General features: G+C 48.9%; 1 protein-coding gene and 1 long non-coding RNA gene across 2 annotated transcripts in view; one reads left to right on the forward strand and one right to left on the reverse strand.

Moving 5' to 3' along the window:
* Nucleotides 1–1,690: 1,690 nt before the first annotated feature.
* LOC142664031 (glycine N-acyltransferase-like) overlaps nt 1,691–19,132 on the reverse strand; it is a 54,152-nt gene continuing 36,710 nt past the window's right edge. The window contains exon 5 of the mRNA XM_075842917.1: nt 1,691–2,410. Within this exon, the coding sequence (XP_075699032.1) occupies nt 1,999–2,410 (412 nt within the window). The 3' untranslated portion in view covers nt 1,691–1,998. The remainder of the gene's footprint in view (nt 2,411–19,132) is intronic.
* LOC142664032 (uncharacterized) lies at nt 9,372–17,613 on the forward strand. The gene is made up of 4 exons (XR_012851179.1): nt 9,372–9,511; nt 16,865–17,022; nt 17,158–17,346; nt 17,429–17,613. It is a non-coding gene; the product is annotated as an uncharacterized LOC142664032 (long non-coding RNA).

A 19,132-nucleotide genomic window follows, 5' to 3' on the forward strand; every position in this document is an offset into this window, starting at 1 on the left:
GACATTCCACTAAAGGTATTCGCCAGGCTGTAGCAGCCACGGTGTCTGCCCTAGACCCCTCCTCCCCAGTGACCACGCTGCTGGGACTAGACCCCTCCCCCCCCAGTGACCGTGCTGCTGGGACTAGACCCCTCCCCCCCAGTGACCACGCTGCTGGGACTAGACCCCTCCCCCCCCAGTGACCGTGCTGCTGGGACTGGACCCCTCCTCCCCAGTGACCATGCTGCCGGGACTAGACCCCTCCTCCCCAGTGACCACGCTGCTGGGACTAGACCCCTCCCCCCCCAGTGACCGTGCTGCTGGGACTGGACCCCTCCTCCCCAGTGACCATGCTGCCGGGACTAGACCCCTCCTCCCCAGTGACCACGCTGCTGGGACTAGACCCCTCCCCCCCCAGTGACCGTGCTGCTGGGACTGGACCCCTCCTCCCCAGTGACCACGCTGCCGGGACTAGACCCCTCCTCCCCAGTGACCACGCTGCCGGGACTAGACCCCTCCCCCCCCAGTGACCACGCTTCTGGGACTAGACCCCTCCTCCCCAGTGACCACGCTTCCGGGACTAGACCCCTCCCCCCCAGTGACCGTGCTGCTGGGACTGGACCCCTCCTCCCCAGTGACCATGCTGCCGGGACTAGACCCCTCCCCCCCCAGTGACCGTGCTGCTGGGACTGGACCCCTCCTCCCCAGTGACCATGCTGCCGGGACTAGACCCCTCCTCCCCAGTGACCACGCTGCTGGGACTAGACCCCTCCTCCCCAGTGACCATGCTGCTGGGACTGGACCCCTCCTCCCCAGTGACCACGCTGCCGGGACTAGACCCCTCCTCCCCAGTGACCACGCTGCTGGGACTAGACCCCTCCTCCCCAGTGACCACGCTTCTGGGACTAGACCCCTCCTCCCCAGTGACCACGCTGCCGGGACTCCCATTGACTATGGAAACATTTGCTGCGTTTATAGCACCAAAGAATTGACCCGACGCTTTTTTTTACGCCACACATTTTTTTTAAAAAACAGCTTGCGTAATAAAGCGCGTTGCCTGTACTAACTGCGCGCTTTGCCATTGATGTAAATGGGAAGCTTAATCGAGCTTTTTTGAGCCTGTAAATGCCATATAAAAAACTAGTCTACTACACGCCGTGTGAACCGGTCAACTGACAAGTCATTCACCGCAGGGGCTCCCTCTGGACTTTCATCGTTCTCAGCCTTTTGGTGTGTCCTGTGATCAGCACCTCCTACCATTGTACAATCACTCCAAAAACGGAGGTGGACAATGCTTGGCAATGTGAAGACAAATTCCTGGTTTGTAGCCATACAAAGTCTCCCTCCCACATTTACAGCAGCTGTAAGTCAGGTTGCTTTGCCTGATTCACCTTGCTGTAATTCTGATTCTGGGAAGTGCTCCCTCTGGAGGCCAACATGGGAAATCATGTCAAATTATTATTTCATTTTTAATACTTCCCACCATGTGGAAGAAAGATGTGTTCACGACACATTCCCTTTAAGTCAGTTTGTGGTGTAGTGGTAGTACCTCAGATCCTGGATGTTACAGTGGGAGTGCGGCCCTCCTGCTGTTAATGCCGCACGATCACAGCGATGTACGTGTACGCCATGAATATACAGCGTGAAACGACGTGTCCATAATCGGATATATAAGGAGTAACTAGAAACGACAGCCGGAACATGTGAATAGTTTAATAGTTGATACTTCTTGCAGATTACATACTCAGATTATGACATTAAAGGGGCATCACCGCTACACAGATGAGGTGCTACGTGCTGGAGACGGGAGATTACGTAGAGATTATAAAGGGAAGGGATTTTGCCTGGCTGTCCAATCAGTAATCCTATTGGACAGTCGGACTGTATGGCACCATATGGCATGAGTAAGTGCCACCTTCGTAACATTGGTGGAATAGTTACAAGTATAGGAGGTTTGGAGACACAACGTTTGGGCTTTGACTGCCATAGAAAGGACTGGTAACCGTTCATTTGCCCCTTTTAGTATTTTGCCTTTTTTGGCAGGAAGTTCCACTGTACCCATCGGCCTCTTTGCTGGTATCCTGTTCTGTACGCCACGGCTTGACTTGCTTTATTACTGGGTGCAGAATGGCCATAGATAGGAAACCCCTCCTTGTGATTGATAGCAGAATACTTGAGTAGGAGCATAGAGGAAAGTCCAATATTCCTGTAGGCTGGTAGGGTGTACCCCATACGGAATTCCACAGATTGCTCAGTGACTGCCCAGGCAATTGGTTGATCCACTCCTTTTTTTCGGATACTGATGGAAGGAAAGTTCTGAATGCAGCGCTCTATAAAATGAAGACTATGCTCATTCTTGCCGAGCTGCCACTGATCGTTAACATAAGGAGCTTCATGGGTTTGGAGCGTTGTGTACTGCAATTTGTCTGAACTGTGGGAAAAAGTAGAGACGGTAATTGATTAACCCTTGTTTTCAACAGAATCCTTCCACCCAGAACACTACGTTTTGTTCCTTATCACTCCTTAACCTACATTCTCTTTACTCCTAGTGTGGCTTTGGATTTCTTTCTTCTGCTCTGCACAATCCCTACTAGTTAGAACTTTTTATCCTTGATGGTCTCCCTGCTGTGATCACTAGCGATCAGCTGTGATCTGTGGGGAAACTTGTCAGTAAGCGTTCAATTTCTCTGCAGCGCCACCACAGGGAAAATTATGCATTACCAGTATCCATTCATATCAATGGGTTGTCTGTATAATGCAGGTCAGGTCCTCCAAAGCGAGAGACGCTCTTAGTAACCACGGTCTACTCTGGACAAGGATCCTAAACAGAGGATTCCGCTCAATTAACTCAGAACGTCTTAATAGGATGTATGACAAATACGTTTTATGAACTAGACAATGCCTTTAGTTACAAATCTTATGTTGGTTTGAATACAATTACAGTGAACCCTCTGAGAAAAATGGTCTCCTAGATGCTCCGAAGAAGATGCCAGTATTCATAGTATATGATGGAACAAACGCTGGCACAGGAAACCTGCTCTAGATAAAGAAGTGGTCCTCTGAGAGAGCGGCTCTTCTGGACAGGATTCCCCGTACCCTTTATAGCTAGAATACCAGTTCTACTAAATAAAACCGAGATGACCACGGCACCGGTTTGGCTCTTGCGACTTTAATATGGGCATTGAAATGTGGATTTGTAATAGCCTCATTTAAGTAGGAGTCGGTCTGTTGAGCCCTTCGCGGTTGAGTCCTCAACTTCTAGACCTCTACAAACCAAGACAATCTCGCCTTGTACATTTATGCACTTGAACCTTTATTATGTTTACCAAAGGCCAGATCTCCCCACCGGCTCTCTGGCTTCTTCTGGGAAGGCTCCTCACATTCTAGACCCAAGAGACTCATCCCATACAACCCAGTGCATCCCTCACTCCAACTAGGGCATCTGAACACCGACTATTCCAGCCACATGTCCACACTGTGCATTAGGACTTGCCACCAACTGTGGGCCCCATGCCTAGCCTGGTTTGCAAAGGCATTTGATCTGGTCACCTGGCCCGCCCTGTAGCAGACCCTACATAGCATAGGACTAGGAACATCTTTCATTCTTTTTGGCTCCCCGACAGATAAACTTAAACAAGGGCAGCCTGTTGGCACATAACTATTCATAAGAGCACGCACTATTCCCCTCACTAGTAAGGGAATTGTTTGACTTCCACCTTGACCAAACTGGACATCCAGAGCATTACCATGGGGGCACTGAATAGAAATCTTCTGTCGGCTTACATCACAATCTTCCTGATGTCCGAGTGGTCTCATTTTAAAGATTGGTCAAACTTCAAAATTACTAGAAATCTGAACCTCTCGATTTCTGGAATAAGTGGGAGTTCTTCTGATTCAGGCAAATTAATATTCTAATGACGCTACTCTCTAAACTACTCAACTTATTACAGACTATCCTCATCAAGATCCCATCCTCCTAGCGCTGGATCCAGAGACTCGAATAACTTTAAGGTCTATGTAGATGTAGGGATGTCCTCATGGGACCTAGAGATACTGATGGGTTTGGTCTACCCGAGTGGCTTTTGTATTACCAAGCGACTGCCTATTGCCAACTTTCTAGAACGGTCAATACTATGCAAGACTATGGCACAGTACATCTGCCCATTGAGCGTAACTGCCCTTCCCTGGACCACAAACCTGCCTGGGAGCGTACAGATCCCCTTTATGGTATACATAGGGTTTGATATGATACAACAAGGCCTCTCCTGCCGATCACTGATAACCCTGCCTTCCCACTGGAACAATCTCCTCCATTCTTCTTAGACGGCCCTATCATGAATCTTGTCTTTTCTATCCTCTGAGGTGATGCCCCAAGTGCTCACATGGCTTTTGAATACATCGCTTTTTTGCTGCCACCGGATGGCATGCTCAATTGCACGTTTAACTTACGGTCATTTGAGGTCTATGATTTCCTCCATCTTTTCAGGGGTAATAGTATTTTACCGAGCTGCACTCTTTCCCGATCATTATAATGTTTCCAATTTTGTACCTCTGTACTTTTTATATCTCTAAAATTAAAAAATATTTACGAGGAATCTTGGGGTGCGGATTTCCCTTAATTTGTTACGCTTCCGTGAACTTAATCTCTGTCCCTTAGTGGCCTCTACTGAAAAGCAGCTAAACTCTTGGAGGAGCCTCCCCCTCTCATTATATGGTGGGATAAACCTTTTTAAAATGATATATCTGCCTACATTTCTTTACCTCCTACATATTTGTCCGGTTATTTTGGCCAAACAATTTTTTTGCCATCTGGATGGGATTCTACGTGGGTCTTACTGGCAAGGCAGTACACCCCGGTTTAGTCTCAGGCTTCTGCAGGCCCCGAGGAGTGTGGGGGGATGGCGGCGCCCAACCTTTACTTATATTATTTGGCTTCGCAGCTGGTACTGGCTCACTGGTGGATTGACATTGACTTAAGTAATGCGGCCACGGCATTGGCTGGAGCACTCATGACTTCCTATGAGAGTCTTACCAACCTCTTATATAGGTTTAAATCTGCGTGTCGGCGCCATTACCGGTAAAAACTATTGCGAATGCCTGGAAGAAGGCACAACTCTTACTAAAAGATACTGCGGATTCTTCTGTTTCCCCCAGGACTCCGTTATGGAACAATCCATGGTTGCCTCACCTGGTGTCCCTGCCAGGAGCGATGATGTGGGCTGGGGTAGGGGTTCGATTTGTAGGCCAAATATACGCTGTGGACAGTGGGTTTGTCTCCTTCTCTGAGCTAGAGGAGAGGTTTGGGGTCTCGAGGACGGCTTTTTATCATTATCTCCAGTTGAGACATGCCTGCTCGGCTCAGTTCGGATCTGTCACGCCAGCTTTGGGGTTTTCTGGATTGGAGGACTTGCTCGGCACCCCAGACCTTCTGTCCTCCGTAAAACGTCCCTTTGATAAGGCGTACCTGGGGTGGAAGCAAGATATCCCTGATTTGTCGGAGGAGGAGTGGAGGGAGGTGGAGCTTTCCTTCTTTGATTCAGTGGTTAGTGCTCGAGATTTTTTAATACAATCGCGGTTTCTACACAGAATTGACTATACTCCGGTTAGACTTCAGAGAATTGGGGCCTCGGGGCCGGACAGCTGTTTTAGGTGTCAGCCGGATGTTGGCACGTACCTCCACTGTGTCTGGTCCTGTCCTAGGATTTCACTATTCTGGTCAAGGGTTGTAGAGTTTCTGCATGATAACTGAGTTTCCCCGGGTTCTCTCCCCTCAGGTTTGCCTCTTGGGAATTATGAATGAGTTAGTACAAGGCTATTATGACAAAATCTTTTTCCGATTAGTTTTGTTCTGTGCGCGGAAGGTTATAATTATGGAATGGAAGGCCACGGTGTGTCCTAGTCTAGAACATTGGTTACAACTGGTAAATAAGTATATACCATTATATCAGAAACTATACATTAGCAGAGGGTGTCCTGAGAAATTCGGGAAGATATGGGCCAGATGGATGGAGATTTCGGACTCTGCTGTCTGATCGACAGGTGAGAATGGAGTGTGACTGGTTGTTTGTTTTGTCTGTTTTGGCAATAATGACGGTCAAATGTTGATCCGGTTTTCTTTGCGATACACTTATATGCACCTGTGATCCGTCAAGCTTTCATGCTGGCTTTTGCTATGTGACTGTATTTTTATCTATGATGATTGTTATTGCCAACTAGTGCGGTTGGTCAGTATGTTATGTATTCTATGTATGTTTTTGTGCGCAATTTTTGCACTTTTGTACATTTGTATTTTGAGAAAAAGTTAATAAAGAAAACCTTGTGATGAATGGCCGGGTACGTTCCGTGAGGACGTCATCGCGCCACTTGCGGCATTCAACCCCAGCATACCTGCAGACAGCAGGACGGCGCGGGAACGGGATTAAGGCGAGTATGTGAAGTTTTTTGTTTCTTTTATCCTAATAAAAATGTGAGTGTCATTATCTACAGGGGGGGGGGGGGCTCTATCTACAGTGGGGGGCTACATGTGGATCACTTTTTATAGGGGGAGATATATGTAGGGCACTATCTACATGCAGGGGCGTAACTAGGAAAGACTGGGCCCCATAGCAAACTTTTGACTGGGCCCCCTCCCCTGGGTGTCATACAACCCCCCCCCCTTGTAGATCGTGCCTTTTTTACAGCCCCCCCTGTAGATAACGCCATACAGTCCCCCCTGTAGATAACTCCATACAGTCCCCCCTGTAGATAACGCCATACAACCCCCCTGTAGACAACGCCATACAACCCCCCCCTTGTAGATAACGCCATACAGACCCCCCTGTAGGTAACGCCATACAGTCCCCCCTGTAGATAACGCCATACAGCCCCCCCTGTAGATAACGCCATACAGTCCCCCCTGTAGGTAACGCCATACAGTCCCCCCTGTAGATAACGCCATACAGTCCCCCCTGTAGATAACGCCATACAACCCCCCTGTAGACAACGCCATACAGCCCCCCCTTGTAGATAACGCCATACAGACCCCCCTGTAGATAACGCCATACAGACCCCCCTGTAGATAACGCCATACAGACCCCCCTGTAGATAACGCCATACAGCCCCCCTGTAGATAACGCCATACAGTCCCCCCTGTAGATAACGCCATACAGTCCCCCCTGTAGATAACGCCATACAGTCCCCCTGTGGATAACGCCATACAGTCCCCCTGTAGATAACGCCATACAGTCCCCCCTGTAGATAACGCCATACAGACCCCCTGTAGATAACGCCATACAGCCCCCCTGTAGATAACGCCATACAGCCCCCCCTGTAGATAACGCCATACAGACCCCCCCTGTAGATAACACCATACAGCCCCCCTGTAGATAACGCCATACAGCCCCCCTGTAGATAACGCCATACAGACCCCCCTGTAGGTAACGCCATACAGTCCCCCCTGTAGATAACGCCATACAGCCCCCCTGTAGATAACGCCATACAGCCCCCCCTGTAGATAACGCCATACAGACCCCCCCTGTAGATAACACCATACAGCCCCCCTGTAGATAACGCCATACAGCCCCCCTGTAGATAACGCCATACAGCCCCCCTGTAGATAACGCCATACAGTCCCCCCTGTAGATAACGCCATACAGACCCCCCTGTAGATAACGCCATACAGACCCCCTGTAGATAACGCCATACAGACCCCCTGTAGATAACGCCATACAGACCCCCTGTAGATAACGCCATACAGACCCCCTGTAGATAACGCCATACAGACCCCCTGTAGATAACGCCATACTGTCCCCCTGTAGATATCTACAAAGGGGGCTGTATGGCGTTATCTACAGGGGGGGCTGTATGGCGTTATTTTCAGGGGGGACTGTATGGCGTTCTCTACAGGGGGGGCTGTATGGCGTTATTTACAGGGGGGACTGTATGGCGTTATTTACAGGGGGGACTGTATGGCGTTATCTACAGGGGGGTCTGTATGGCGTTCCCTACAGGGGGGGCTGTATGGCGTTCCCTACAGGGGGGGCTGTGTGGCGTTCGCCATACAGTGCCCCTCCTGCAGGGAACGCCATACAGACCCCCCTGTAGGGAACGCCATACAGTGCCCCCCCCTGTAGGGAACGCCATACAGCGGAGTCCCCCCTGTAGGGAACGCCATACAGCGTCGTCGTCCCCCCCTGTAGGGAACGCCATACAGCGTCCCCCCTCCCAAAAAAATGCGACCTACAGCGTGTCCGACAAAAGACATGTATCCCCTATCCTGTGGGTAGGGGAGACATGTGTAATCGCTGGCAGCGATAGGGAGAACGGGGGTCCGAAAGTCCCTCAAGTTCTCCATGACTAACCTCTGACTTCCGGCGTCTGTGTCGGCAGCTCACTAAAAATTAAAGGAGCGCTGATCACGCATGCGCACAAGCGGGACCGGCGCTCCATTCATTTCTACGGAGCTGCCGACACAGACCCCGGAAGTCCGAGGTTTGTGATGGAGAACTTCAGGGGACTTTCATTCCCCCGTGCTCCCTATCAATGCCAGCGATCACTCATGTATCCCCTATCCTGTGGATATCCTGTGGAGAGGGGATACATGTCTTTTGTCTAACGGCAGAGCGGGGAGATACCTCCCTGCTCTGCCGTAGTGTTCAGTGGCGTCTCGCTGTAGCAGCCATAGTGGCTGCTAGCGGACCCTCCGGCCATGGTGGGGGCCCGTGCCGGCAGGCGACACGGGCCCCCCCATGCCGCGGGCCCCGTAGCAGCCGCTAGTTACGCCACTGTCTACATGGGTGGGCTATATCTACAGGGGGGCTATATACAGGGGTGGGCCATATGTGGAGCACTATTTATAGGTTTGATATATGTAGGGCACTATCTACAGGGGTGGGCTATATGTGGGACACTATATACAGGGGTGGGCTATATGTGGGACACTATCTACAGGGGTGGGCTATATTTGGGACACTATATACAGGGGTGGGCTATATTTGGGAGACTATATACAGGGGTGGGCTATATGCTGGACACTATATACAGGGGTGGGCTATATGTGGGGCACTATCTACAGGGGTGGGCTATATGTGGGACACTATACAGGGGTGGGCTATATGTGGGACACTATCTACAGGGGTGGGCTATATGTGGGACACTATCTACAGGGGTGGGCTATATGTGGGACACTATATACAGGGGTGGGCTATATGTGGGACACTATATACAGGGGTGGGCTCTATGTGGAGCACTATTTATAGGGGCAGCTATATGTGGAGCTCTATATATAGGGGGCACGGTGTGTGTGGGACACTGTATGGTGCTATTATAATTAGAGGTGCAGTGTATGGCTCTATTATATTTCTGGGTGTAATGTGTGGTATAATGAGAACTTTATCTTTGTTTATAGGTGCAGAAATGTTGGAAAAGTGATAAGCTAAAGACATCTGAGCGGTAAACTGCAGAAATGGTCTGTGGCCGGGAGAAGTGGTCTCAGAGGTCTGGACCAGATGGAGACGAAAAGAGAAAAATGAACAACTAGAATCTGACATCACCTGTGAGTCACTTAGTGTAAATGTTTATTCGGCCCCTAATCAGTACTGTAGTCACTGTATGATCTGCAACGAGATGATGGGTGGTATGATTAGGACATGATTCTACCTGAAAGTAAAGAAGGGTGCTCGGTGACAGGTTTATAAGGCTATATTCCAAAATAGTCAGTGTACAAGGAATACGTTTACATGTATATTATACAATTTCACTGCCTGTCTAAACGTTTAAAATAATTTTATTGACAAAACTTTATTTAAAAATAGTAGGGCACTAAATGCTAAAGATCTGGGTACAGGCGTTGGCAACACAGATCATAAATGCGCAGAGGAGTGTGAGCGATATGCACAGTCAGAGTACACTAAGTTACAAGTGCCTAGGATAGCGGATAGTAATTGACACATCGCCACGCTCCATACACGTGCTAACAAATATTGGTTGGTCTGATTGCCACAGATAGACAAGATTCCCAACGCGTTTCTGCGCCCCTAAAATATAGGGGAGCGTCCTCAGGGGTATAAATTGCCTGACTGTAATAAAAAAAAAGGTCAGCACATATTATGCTGTATGTTTGATTTGCCGGCCTGCACTAGACACTGATACTGGTCTAGCGCGTGCCGGGGAAACCCTAGAGCCTTATATGGCTAAGGCCCCACCGTCCATGATCGCGTCATCAAGGGCTGAGCCAATCGGTGAGTAACCCGTCAAGACTGACGCCCACCGAGGGAGACAGCCCCATGGTAACGACGCGACCAATCGAATGCACATAGCTACCAGGGGGAGCTCCAGGCGGCCGAACATACAACACTTGATCAACACTGTCGCGAATGCTGGGAGTAGGGAGATATAGTTTAAGAAGATTAGTTACTAGAATACAAACATAAAACATGCTGATACTGGGGAGAGAGTTATCCCTAACATCGGGAACCACGTATAGAATAGTAAAGGACCCGTTTTGACTGGAATACACCGCACTGCTTGAAGTTAACCAGCATAACATAGGGTCTAGTATACTGAGTCATTAGAGGAAGGGAAGGTAGGATAGTGATTCACTAAGGCCCACTTGGCCTCCTTCTGCAAATTCCGCTTATCCCAATCCGCCCCCCTCACTGGTGGTTTGACATGTTCCATCCCCTGGAATTTCAGGACCAATGGGTCCCCAGAGTGGCACTCCCAAACATGCCTGGAGAGGGTTGTATCCTTTTTCCTAGTAATGTCGCATATATGGTCCCTGATTCTACGTCTAAACTCTCTCTTCATTAGATACACCACCCCCTTGGTGATGCAATTGATGAAAGATCTATTATGGAAGACATCTCCGGTTACGTTACTCTTGAAAGTTTTACTGTTCCAAATGGACATGCAAGCTTTGCATCTGCCACATTGATATGATCCTAAAAGGTTGGATGACAACCAGGTAGTGGTACTCCCAACCACCAGATGACTGTGTACCAGTCTGTCTTTGATATTGGCCCTTCGCTATGCCCATTTTCAGGGGTTTGGGGTGCCAACTGTCCCAACTTAATAGGCTTTTTGTGGCAGTGCTCTTCCTAAACATTTCTGTCTAAATGTGGCCCTGGTCCGTTTTCTCTATTTTAATGTCAAGGAATGTTATAACTTTATCCTTGATTTCATGAGTAAAATACATACCCAGGTCATTGATGTTCAAGATAGATACAAATTCCTTGAATTCAATTGCTGTACCCGACCACAAGATGAACACATCATCAATGAATCTTAGCCACATTAAAATGGAAGAAGTATACTTCTCGATTTTCTCACAGAACACAAATTCTGTCTCCCACCAGCCCAGGTAGAGGTTGGCGTAGGTGGGGGCACACAGGCTGCCCATAGCCACCCCCCTGAGCTGGTGAAAGAACTTGTGATCAAAGACAAAAAAGTTATGCTCCAATACAAAATCTGGGCAGCGTAAGTACAAATTGGTTATGTGCACCAAAACGAGTCCCTCTCCCCCTGAGAAAGTACCCCAGACCCAAGAGAGTGAGGAGTGGAGCTGTAGAGAGCCCCCACATCAAGGCTAGCTAGGAGAACGTTGGATTAGACTCAAATACCTTCCAACTTCCTCAGCGCCTCCATCGTATCTCTCACATACAATGGAAGTGCCGTGACAAATGGTCTAAGGGTCCTATCCACATAGATGCTGGCATTCTGAGAAACACTGCCAATGCCGGAAACAATTGGTCGGCCTTTGAATGGGCTAAGTCCCTTGTGGATTTTGGGTAGACTATAAAAAGTCGCCACCTGTGGACAGTTTCCCAAAATAAATGCCAGTTCTCTAGCATCAATAATCCTGTCACGCTTGGCCTCCACCAAGATGCCTTTAAACTCCGTCAAATACTTCTGCGCGGGATTATCTGCCATAATGTGATAACGTTTATCCTTCAAAATGCTCATCCACATTGTATACGATCCATAATGACCCCATCCCCCCCTTGTCAGAGGGTTTGATTATGATATCAGAGTCATTCTCCAGTGCCTTGAGCGCCAGCAATTCCTCCGGAGACAAATTGTAGTCCAGATGTTGGTTTATCAGCCTCCAATTTTCTCAGTTGATAACAACTTAGTAACAACTTTCAGAAAAAGTCCAATGTGTTGTCATTGAGGGGTGGATTCGTGGTTGAGGGAGCCCTCAGATCAGTGAAGGGGCCCTCACCCAATCCTCTCTGCCCCTCATCCCATCATTCCTGAATTACCCTCACATGTGGAAGATCTTCCTCCTGAATCCCCAGTTCCGCACATTGTCTCGTGTGTACTGAAGAACTTTTTCCATTTCCATTTTCTAATGAATAAATTAAGGTCTTTGACCCAAGAGAAAAGATCAAACCTATGGGTAGGGACAAAAGACAGACCTTTTCTAAGGACTACAGTCACATGACCAGTGAGATTGATCGTCGTCGCGGCAGGAAGTACTGAAAGTCAAACCTCCCTTTGATCCCTGAGAAGATTGTCCGCGATGGGACGGCTCCTGCCTAAAAACCATCTCTATTAGAGGCTCTTCCTCTGGTTGTCCCTCTTTGTTGGTTAAAAAGCACCCGCTGGTGTAAATCCGGCCTTAGGGTAGGAACACACTAGGCATGAACACTGCGGATTTTATGCAACACATTTTATTGTGGAAAATCCGCAGCGTATCACAGTCGCAGCCGAGGGGATGAGATTCGAACAAATCTCCTCCACACGCTGCAAAAAAAATCCGCGAACAATGCACAAGTATAGGACATGTCGTGAGTTTTACGCAGCGGACACACGGACACACGCTGCGTGAAAATCACTGACAGTCTGCCCGGCCCCATAGAGTAACATAGGTCCGTGCGAGGCGCGTTGCACGGATGTATTACACGTTCGTCTGAATAAGCCCTAACAATAAGGCCCAGTTCACAGAGTTTTTGGGCCTTGATATTGACTCGGACGCTGCGTCAGAATCAGCGCCAAACAACTTCCAAAACCGCCTCCCATTGATTTAATCTGAAATCCATGGGAACCAGTCGCGGAAAAAAGAAAAAGTAGCACGTCCTTTCTTGCCGCGGTTCCGCCTCTGACTTCTCATCGAAATCAATGGGAGGCAGAAAATGCTTTTTTCGCTGTGTTTTTGGTCTGCTGTCCTCAATCACCGCGGGCAAAAGACGCAGCAAAAAAACGCAGCAAGATAGTGTGGGCAGGTCAAAATCTGCCTCAAAATTGCGGGTGCGCGTGACCGGTCGCACGCGCGGGCGGTGTTTGACGGCCCCCATGACTAGAGGGGGGGCCCGCAGCTCACGACATTCTTTTGGTGAAAAAAACGGGCCCCATTGCAGGGGCCTGTTTTCTTCTACCAAAAGGCGAAGTCGCGGGCGTTGCCGGGCCCCCTTTCAATTAGGTTTGGCCGGGCTCCTCACATCAGTACCCCTAATACCCCCCTGATGGCGGCCCTGCTGATATGTCTGGCTCAGAGGAGGAGAACTCTGTGTCTATCTCCTGATATCCGTTGTGCTTGGGACCGAATTCAATTCTACTGAGCGCAGCCTTGCGGCTGGAATAAGGGGGATTCTGAGCCCTTGTGGTACAATATGGTTTTTAAGATTTATCTTGATGGCCTGGACTTCCCACCAGGATCTAATATGATCCTTGGAAGACTAAGTAAGAGGTTTAAAAGCACTGGTGATGCTTAAATTGTGCAACTGGGGTAGCAGCTCACTCTCCGAAAAAACTTCCTTCGCATCACACATCCATTCGTCAGTGTTAATATCAGCTGTGAGAAAGCCCGCTGTCATGTCCGTGGCTGCGGGCTGTCAGCTCCGTTCTTCCACTTACAGCCGCAGCCACGAGTCGGCAAGCGCTGGCCCCAGCCTCCTCCTCAGGAGAAGCCAGCGCTCGCGTCTACTCACCAATACCGGATCCCGTAGGGTGCGCGCTCGTGCCCGCTGTAAAGGATCTGCCAGACACAACTTCTGTGTCGACGCCCGTGGTTAGTCAGTCTGCACCTGCTCCTAAGACTGAGAGATTGACTTCATCTTCTACCACTCAGGCTGGTGGGCTGAGGAGTGGGAGAACCTATCACAGCCTGGCCATACGGAGCTAGCTCCCGCCCTCGGTCTATTTATACCTTCATTTCCTGCTCCTCCTTTGCCTGTGATTCTGTCTCGTTTCCTGGCTCTGCTGCTCCTGCTATGATTATTGACCTTGCTTCATTTTGACCCTGCTTTACTGACTACGCTTCTGCTCTGCGTTTGGTACCTCATACACTCCTGGTTTGACTCGGCTCGTTCACTACTCTTGTTGCTCACAGTGTTGCCGTGGGCAACTGCCCCATTTCCCTTAGCTTCTGTGTACCTTGTCTGTTTATCTGTCGTGCACTTATTGAGCATAGGGGCCATCGCCCAGTTGTATGCCGTCGCCTAGGACGGGCCGTGCAAGTAGGCAGGGACTGAGTGGCGGGTAGATTAGGGCACACCTGTCTGTCTCCCTACCCCGACATTACACGCGCGCACCGGACCACGTTCCTGACCTCTGACCTGTAGGTACTCTGGACTATAAGCGGGGTCCAGCCCCCTAGTTCTATGCCTGAGCTTTGTTGTTGTATCCCTAGTCTGTCTTGCAAATGGCCCCCTAGTTTTTCCTGCTCCCAGTGTTTCCTGTTCCTGTATCCTGAATCTAGTGTTGTGCTGAGCTGTAGCCGTGCTGTGCGGTATTCTACGCCTGACCTGCCTCTGCACACCTGTCGTCCACCTGCTGCCAAGTTTCTGCCTAGCTACTATCTGAGCTGCCACAGGAACCCTATACGAACTTTGACCTGCGTCCTGTTGGCCAGCTGCCTTACCGCCAAGACAGTACGGCCCAGTGGGTCCACGAACCCCTCGTGACAGTAAGCTCAGGCCATGGACCCCGCTGGTCAATCCAAGACCATGACGACGTCACAAGAGATGCGGGCGGATTTGCTGGATCTCCCGTCTCGACAGGACCAACTCCTCCAAGCTTTGAACGCTCTCGTTCGTCAGCAGGAAGCAAGCTGTTCCTCCTACTATACCTCCTGGCAGTGTTGATCCTCAGACTACACCTCCTGGCAGTGTCAACCCGCGTTTTTCTTTGCCACTTCCAGACCGCTATAATGGAGACGGAGGTACCTGTCGTGGATTTTTGAACCAGTGCCAGATCCATTTCAGCCTGTGTCCCAGGACATTTTCATCTGACGGCGCAAGGGTCGCATTCATCATTTCTCTCCTCACCGGAAAGGCTCTTGCATGGGCGAACCCTATCTGGGAGAGACAAGGACCTGAGACCCGTGACTTCCAATCCTTTCTCCGGACCTTTCGCATGGTATTTGAGGAGCCTGGACGGGCCTCATCTGCAGCGGCTGCCTTGATTAAACTACGCCAAGGAGACACCTCCGTGAGCGAGTACGCCATCCACTTCCGCACCCTGGCGGGAGAACTGTTGTGGAACAATGAGGCTCTGGTGGCGGCATTCTGGAATGGACTGTCCCCTAAGATTAAGGACAAACTTGCCGCTCGAGACCTGCCATCTACCCTGGATGACCTCATTCTTCTGTCCGCCCGGATTGACATACGGATCCGAGAACGCCTCCAAGAGGTTCGTCGGGAGGAAGTCCCCCCTAGTCTGGGACCTACTTTGCAGCAACCCCTGCTGTCCTCAGATGTCGATCCTCCTAAGGTATCTGTGATGATGGAGCAGGGTAAGCTATCCACCCAGGAGAGACAACGCAGGCGCACTTCGGGACTTTGTCTCTATTGCGGCCTCGGTGGCCATCTTGTGCGCCTGTGTCCCCTAAAGCTCCAAAGCCTAGGGTTGCTAGGAGTGACAACCCTGGGTAAAAAAGGACTTTCATCCAAATTGTCCATACCAGCGACTATAGTGTCCGGCGAGAGAATGCATCAGGTCTCTCCATATCTGGACTCGGGATCTGTGGCTAATTTCATCCATAGAGACCTGGTGGACCTTCTTTAGTTGCCTACCACCCCTATGGAGAGCCCATTGACAATTGCTTCTGTAGATGGTCTACCCCTGCCTAACCCAGTTGTTGCTGTGACCAAACCACTGAGGTTCCAAGTAGGGGCCCTCCACTCCGAACTGCTGTCGTTCTTTGTCCTACCCAGAGCCGTTGATCCTGTGTTGCTGGGCTTGCCTTGGCTCCGATTGCATGCCCCAGTCCTGGACTGGAACTCTGGAGAGGTTCTCCAGTGGGGCCCCGAGTGTCACAATCGTTGCCTGGGACAGATTCGTTTGGCTCAGTCTCCTCTGCCTCAGTCACTGGCAGGATTGCCTAGTCATTTTGCTTCATTTGCGGACGTCTTCAGCAAGAAAGAGGCGGAGACACTGCCCTCACATTGGGCGTATGACTGTCCTATCGAGCTGGTTCCTGGCTTCCCCCACGGCAGGGTATATCCTCTCTCTCTGCCAGAGACTCGGTCTATGTCCACCTATGTTAGAGAGAACTTGGAGCGGGGCTTCATATGCAAGTCTTCCTCCCAAGCAGGAGCCGGGTTCTTCGTCAAAAAGAAGGATGGTTCTCTGTGTCCCTGTATAGTCTACCTGGGACTCAACCAGATCACGGTGAAAAATAAGTATCCATTGCCATTAATCTCAGAATTATTTGACTGTATACGTGGTGCCAAGATCTTTTCCAAGTTAGACCTGCGGGGGGCTTACAACCTAATCCGGATTCGCCAGGGTGACGAATGGAAGACGGCATTTAACACCCGGGACGGACACTATGAATATCTAGTAATGCCCTTCGGCCTGTGTAAATCTCCCGCGGTCTTCCAGGAGTTTGTTAATGACATTTTCCGTGACCTCCTTTATGTTTGTGTAGTAGTCTATCTTGATGACATCTTAATTTTTTCTCCAGATCCTATGACACATCGGAAACACGTCCGTCAAGTCTTGCCGCGATTAAGGGAGAATCGTCTGTACGCCAAATTGGAGAAGTGCGTATTTGAGAGGGATGCTCTACCCTTCCTGGGCTACATCATTTCGAATAGAGGCCTCAAGATGGATCCTGAACAGGTAAAGTCCGTCCTGGAATGGCCACGTCCTCAAGGCTTGAGGGCCATACAGCGCTTTCTGGGATTCGCCAATTTTTACAGATAGTTCATCCCAAACTTCTCTTCACTGACATCTCCTATCTCTAACCTCACCAAGAAGGGCATGAGCGCCAAGGTGTGGACTCCTGAGGCAGAGTCCGCATTCCATACCCTGAAGAGTGCCTTCACATCAGCCTCTATCCTCCATCCTCCAGACGTTTCCATACAGTTCTCATTGGAGGTGGACGCGTCCTCTGTCGGTGCTGGTGCACTCCTGTTCCAGAGAGGTTCCAAGGGCAAGTCTAGGGTATGTGGATATTTTCATTTTAAGTATGTTTTATTTTTCTTTTATGTGTATTTAACATTTTCTTCCCTTTTTTTGATTATAGAATTAACCAACTAGTCCATATTCGGAGAGAACCGAGTCATGAGAATTGCTATGAAAGAACGGAGAAAAAAATAATTGAGCCTTGTCGAGATATGTTGTATACTAATGCATCATTTTGTATTTGTATGACATACTAGGTTATTTTATTCTATTATTTATACGGTTTTAACATTTGAGTGTTTACTGGATGCAATATTTCACATTAACTATGCACAAGCACATTTACTCACTTTCACTCTTTATATGTGTTTATTAGTTAGTACACTTTTTATTTATTACATTAATATATAATTATTCATTTTTTACTTGGTCTTTATGCGTTTCCACACGATCTATATGTATATATATATACTCTTCATTCATATATTATATTTATGAATTGATATGACTAATCTTCATGCATTGGACATTATATATTTATTAATAATGTCTTCATCTTCATTTCTTTATTATGTATCACTTATTATCATACATAGATTTTTTCTATTTCACTGCACATTCAATGATTATACCCAGTCACATGTTTGTGGCTGCAGTTTTTTGCATTTCACGCATCGATGCGCCCTTTTATACCTAAATGTCTTTTTAATATGTATGTATGGATATATTATTTACCATATATATGTTTTTCCTACTCTTTATTATGTGTTTGAGAACTGACGTCTGATATATAAATAGGTTTTTCACTACAATATATCAATACCGTCTCAGACTCTCCCGATGAATTAGCCCACTTGTGTGTTCTATTTATATATTCAAATTACCTCTGACGTGCTGGGGATTGTTGTGGTGCGCTTGTGTCAGGGGGAGGGGCTCTGCTTCCTTCCGATTGGCGCGTCTCCATCGGGGTGGGCGCGGCTCTTCGGCGTCAGATGCCGTCGACCCGCTCCCTCCCCGATGACGCGTGACCGGAAGCACTTTAGCGGCCATCTCCATGCCTGGCACATGACGCCGATGCTTCAATCCCATTCATTCATACCACTTGTTTTTTGATACACACGATTGGACAGAGGACTCCTTAAAAGGGTGACCTCAGCTGGAGAGACGCCACCCCCGGACGAAGGCATCCCGCCGAAACGCGCGTGGGGTCTGACGAGCTCTCTTGCCAGAGATTTCACCATGGGTATGTGACAGGCTGTACTCCTTTCCCTGTGCTGTTGTGTATAAATCACACCTACTCAGGGTGCTATGTCATTACTAGGTTCTTGACATTTAGACTGTTAGTATTTGATGTAACTGAGACTTCATTATTAAGCCTGCACGGTCACGTTTTGTAGCGATACGTTACATGTTATTTTCCTGTATTGCGGTCTCTGTCCATACAATCGATCAGTCCGTGTGCCTCAATATTGCAGCCAACATTGTCTACATGCGTAATTTTACCCATTGTTGGACATATTTCTCTGGCATTTGATGAACGTTTTTATTCATGCTTGGCATGACTCATCTTTTAACATTTGTGAATTTCTTCAATAAAGTTAGTATTTTTCCCCTGCTATAATATGTTGTGTTAATTGCACCCCACATTCTATAGACTCTATAGACAGAGCTTACTGGTGGACATCTGTGAAACCGAAATGCTTAGAGAGAGCTGAGCCGGACAGACAGACGTAAACCGGCCGAACCCACCGATTTCAGTTGGAATAGCCGATCGAATGTGTCTGGCGGTGTCCCGACTATTTGACGGCAGAAGTCAGGGGAGAGG

This window comes from Rhinoderma darwinii, chromosome 11 (genome assembly GCF_050947455.1).
Source record: "Rhinoderma darwinii isolate aRhiDar2 chromosome 11, aRhiDar2.hap1, whole genome shotgun sequence".
In the NCBI taxonomy this organism is placed as follows: domain Eukaryota; kingdom Metazoa; phylum Chordata; class Amphibia; order Anura; family Rhinodermatidae; genus Rhinoderma; species Rhinoderma darwinii.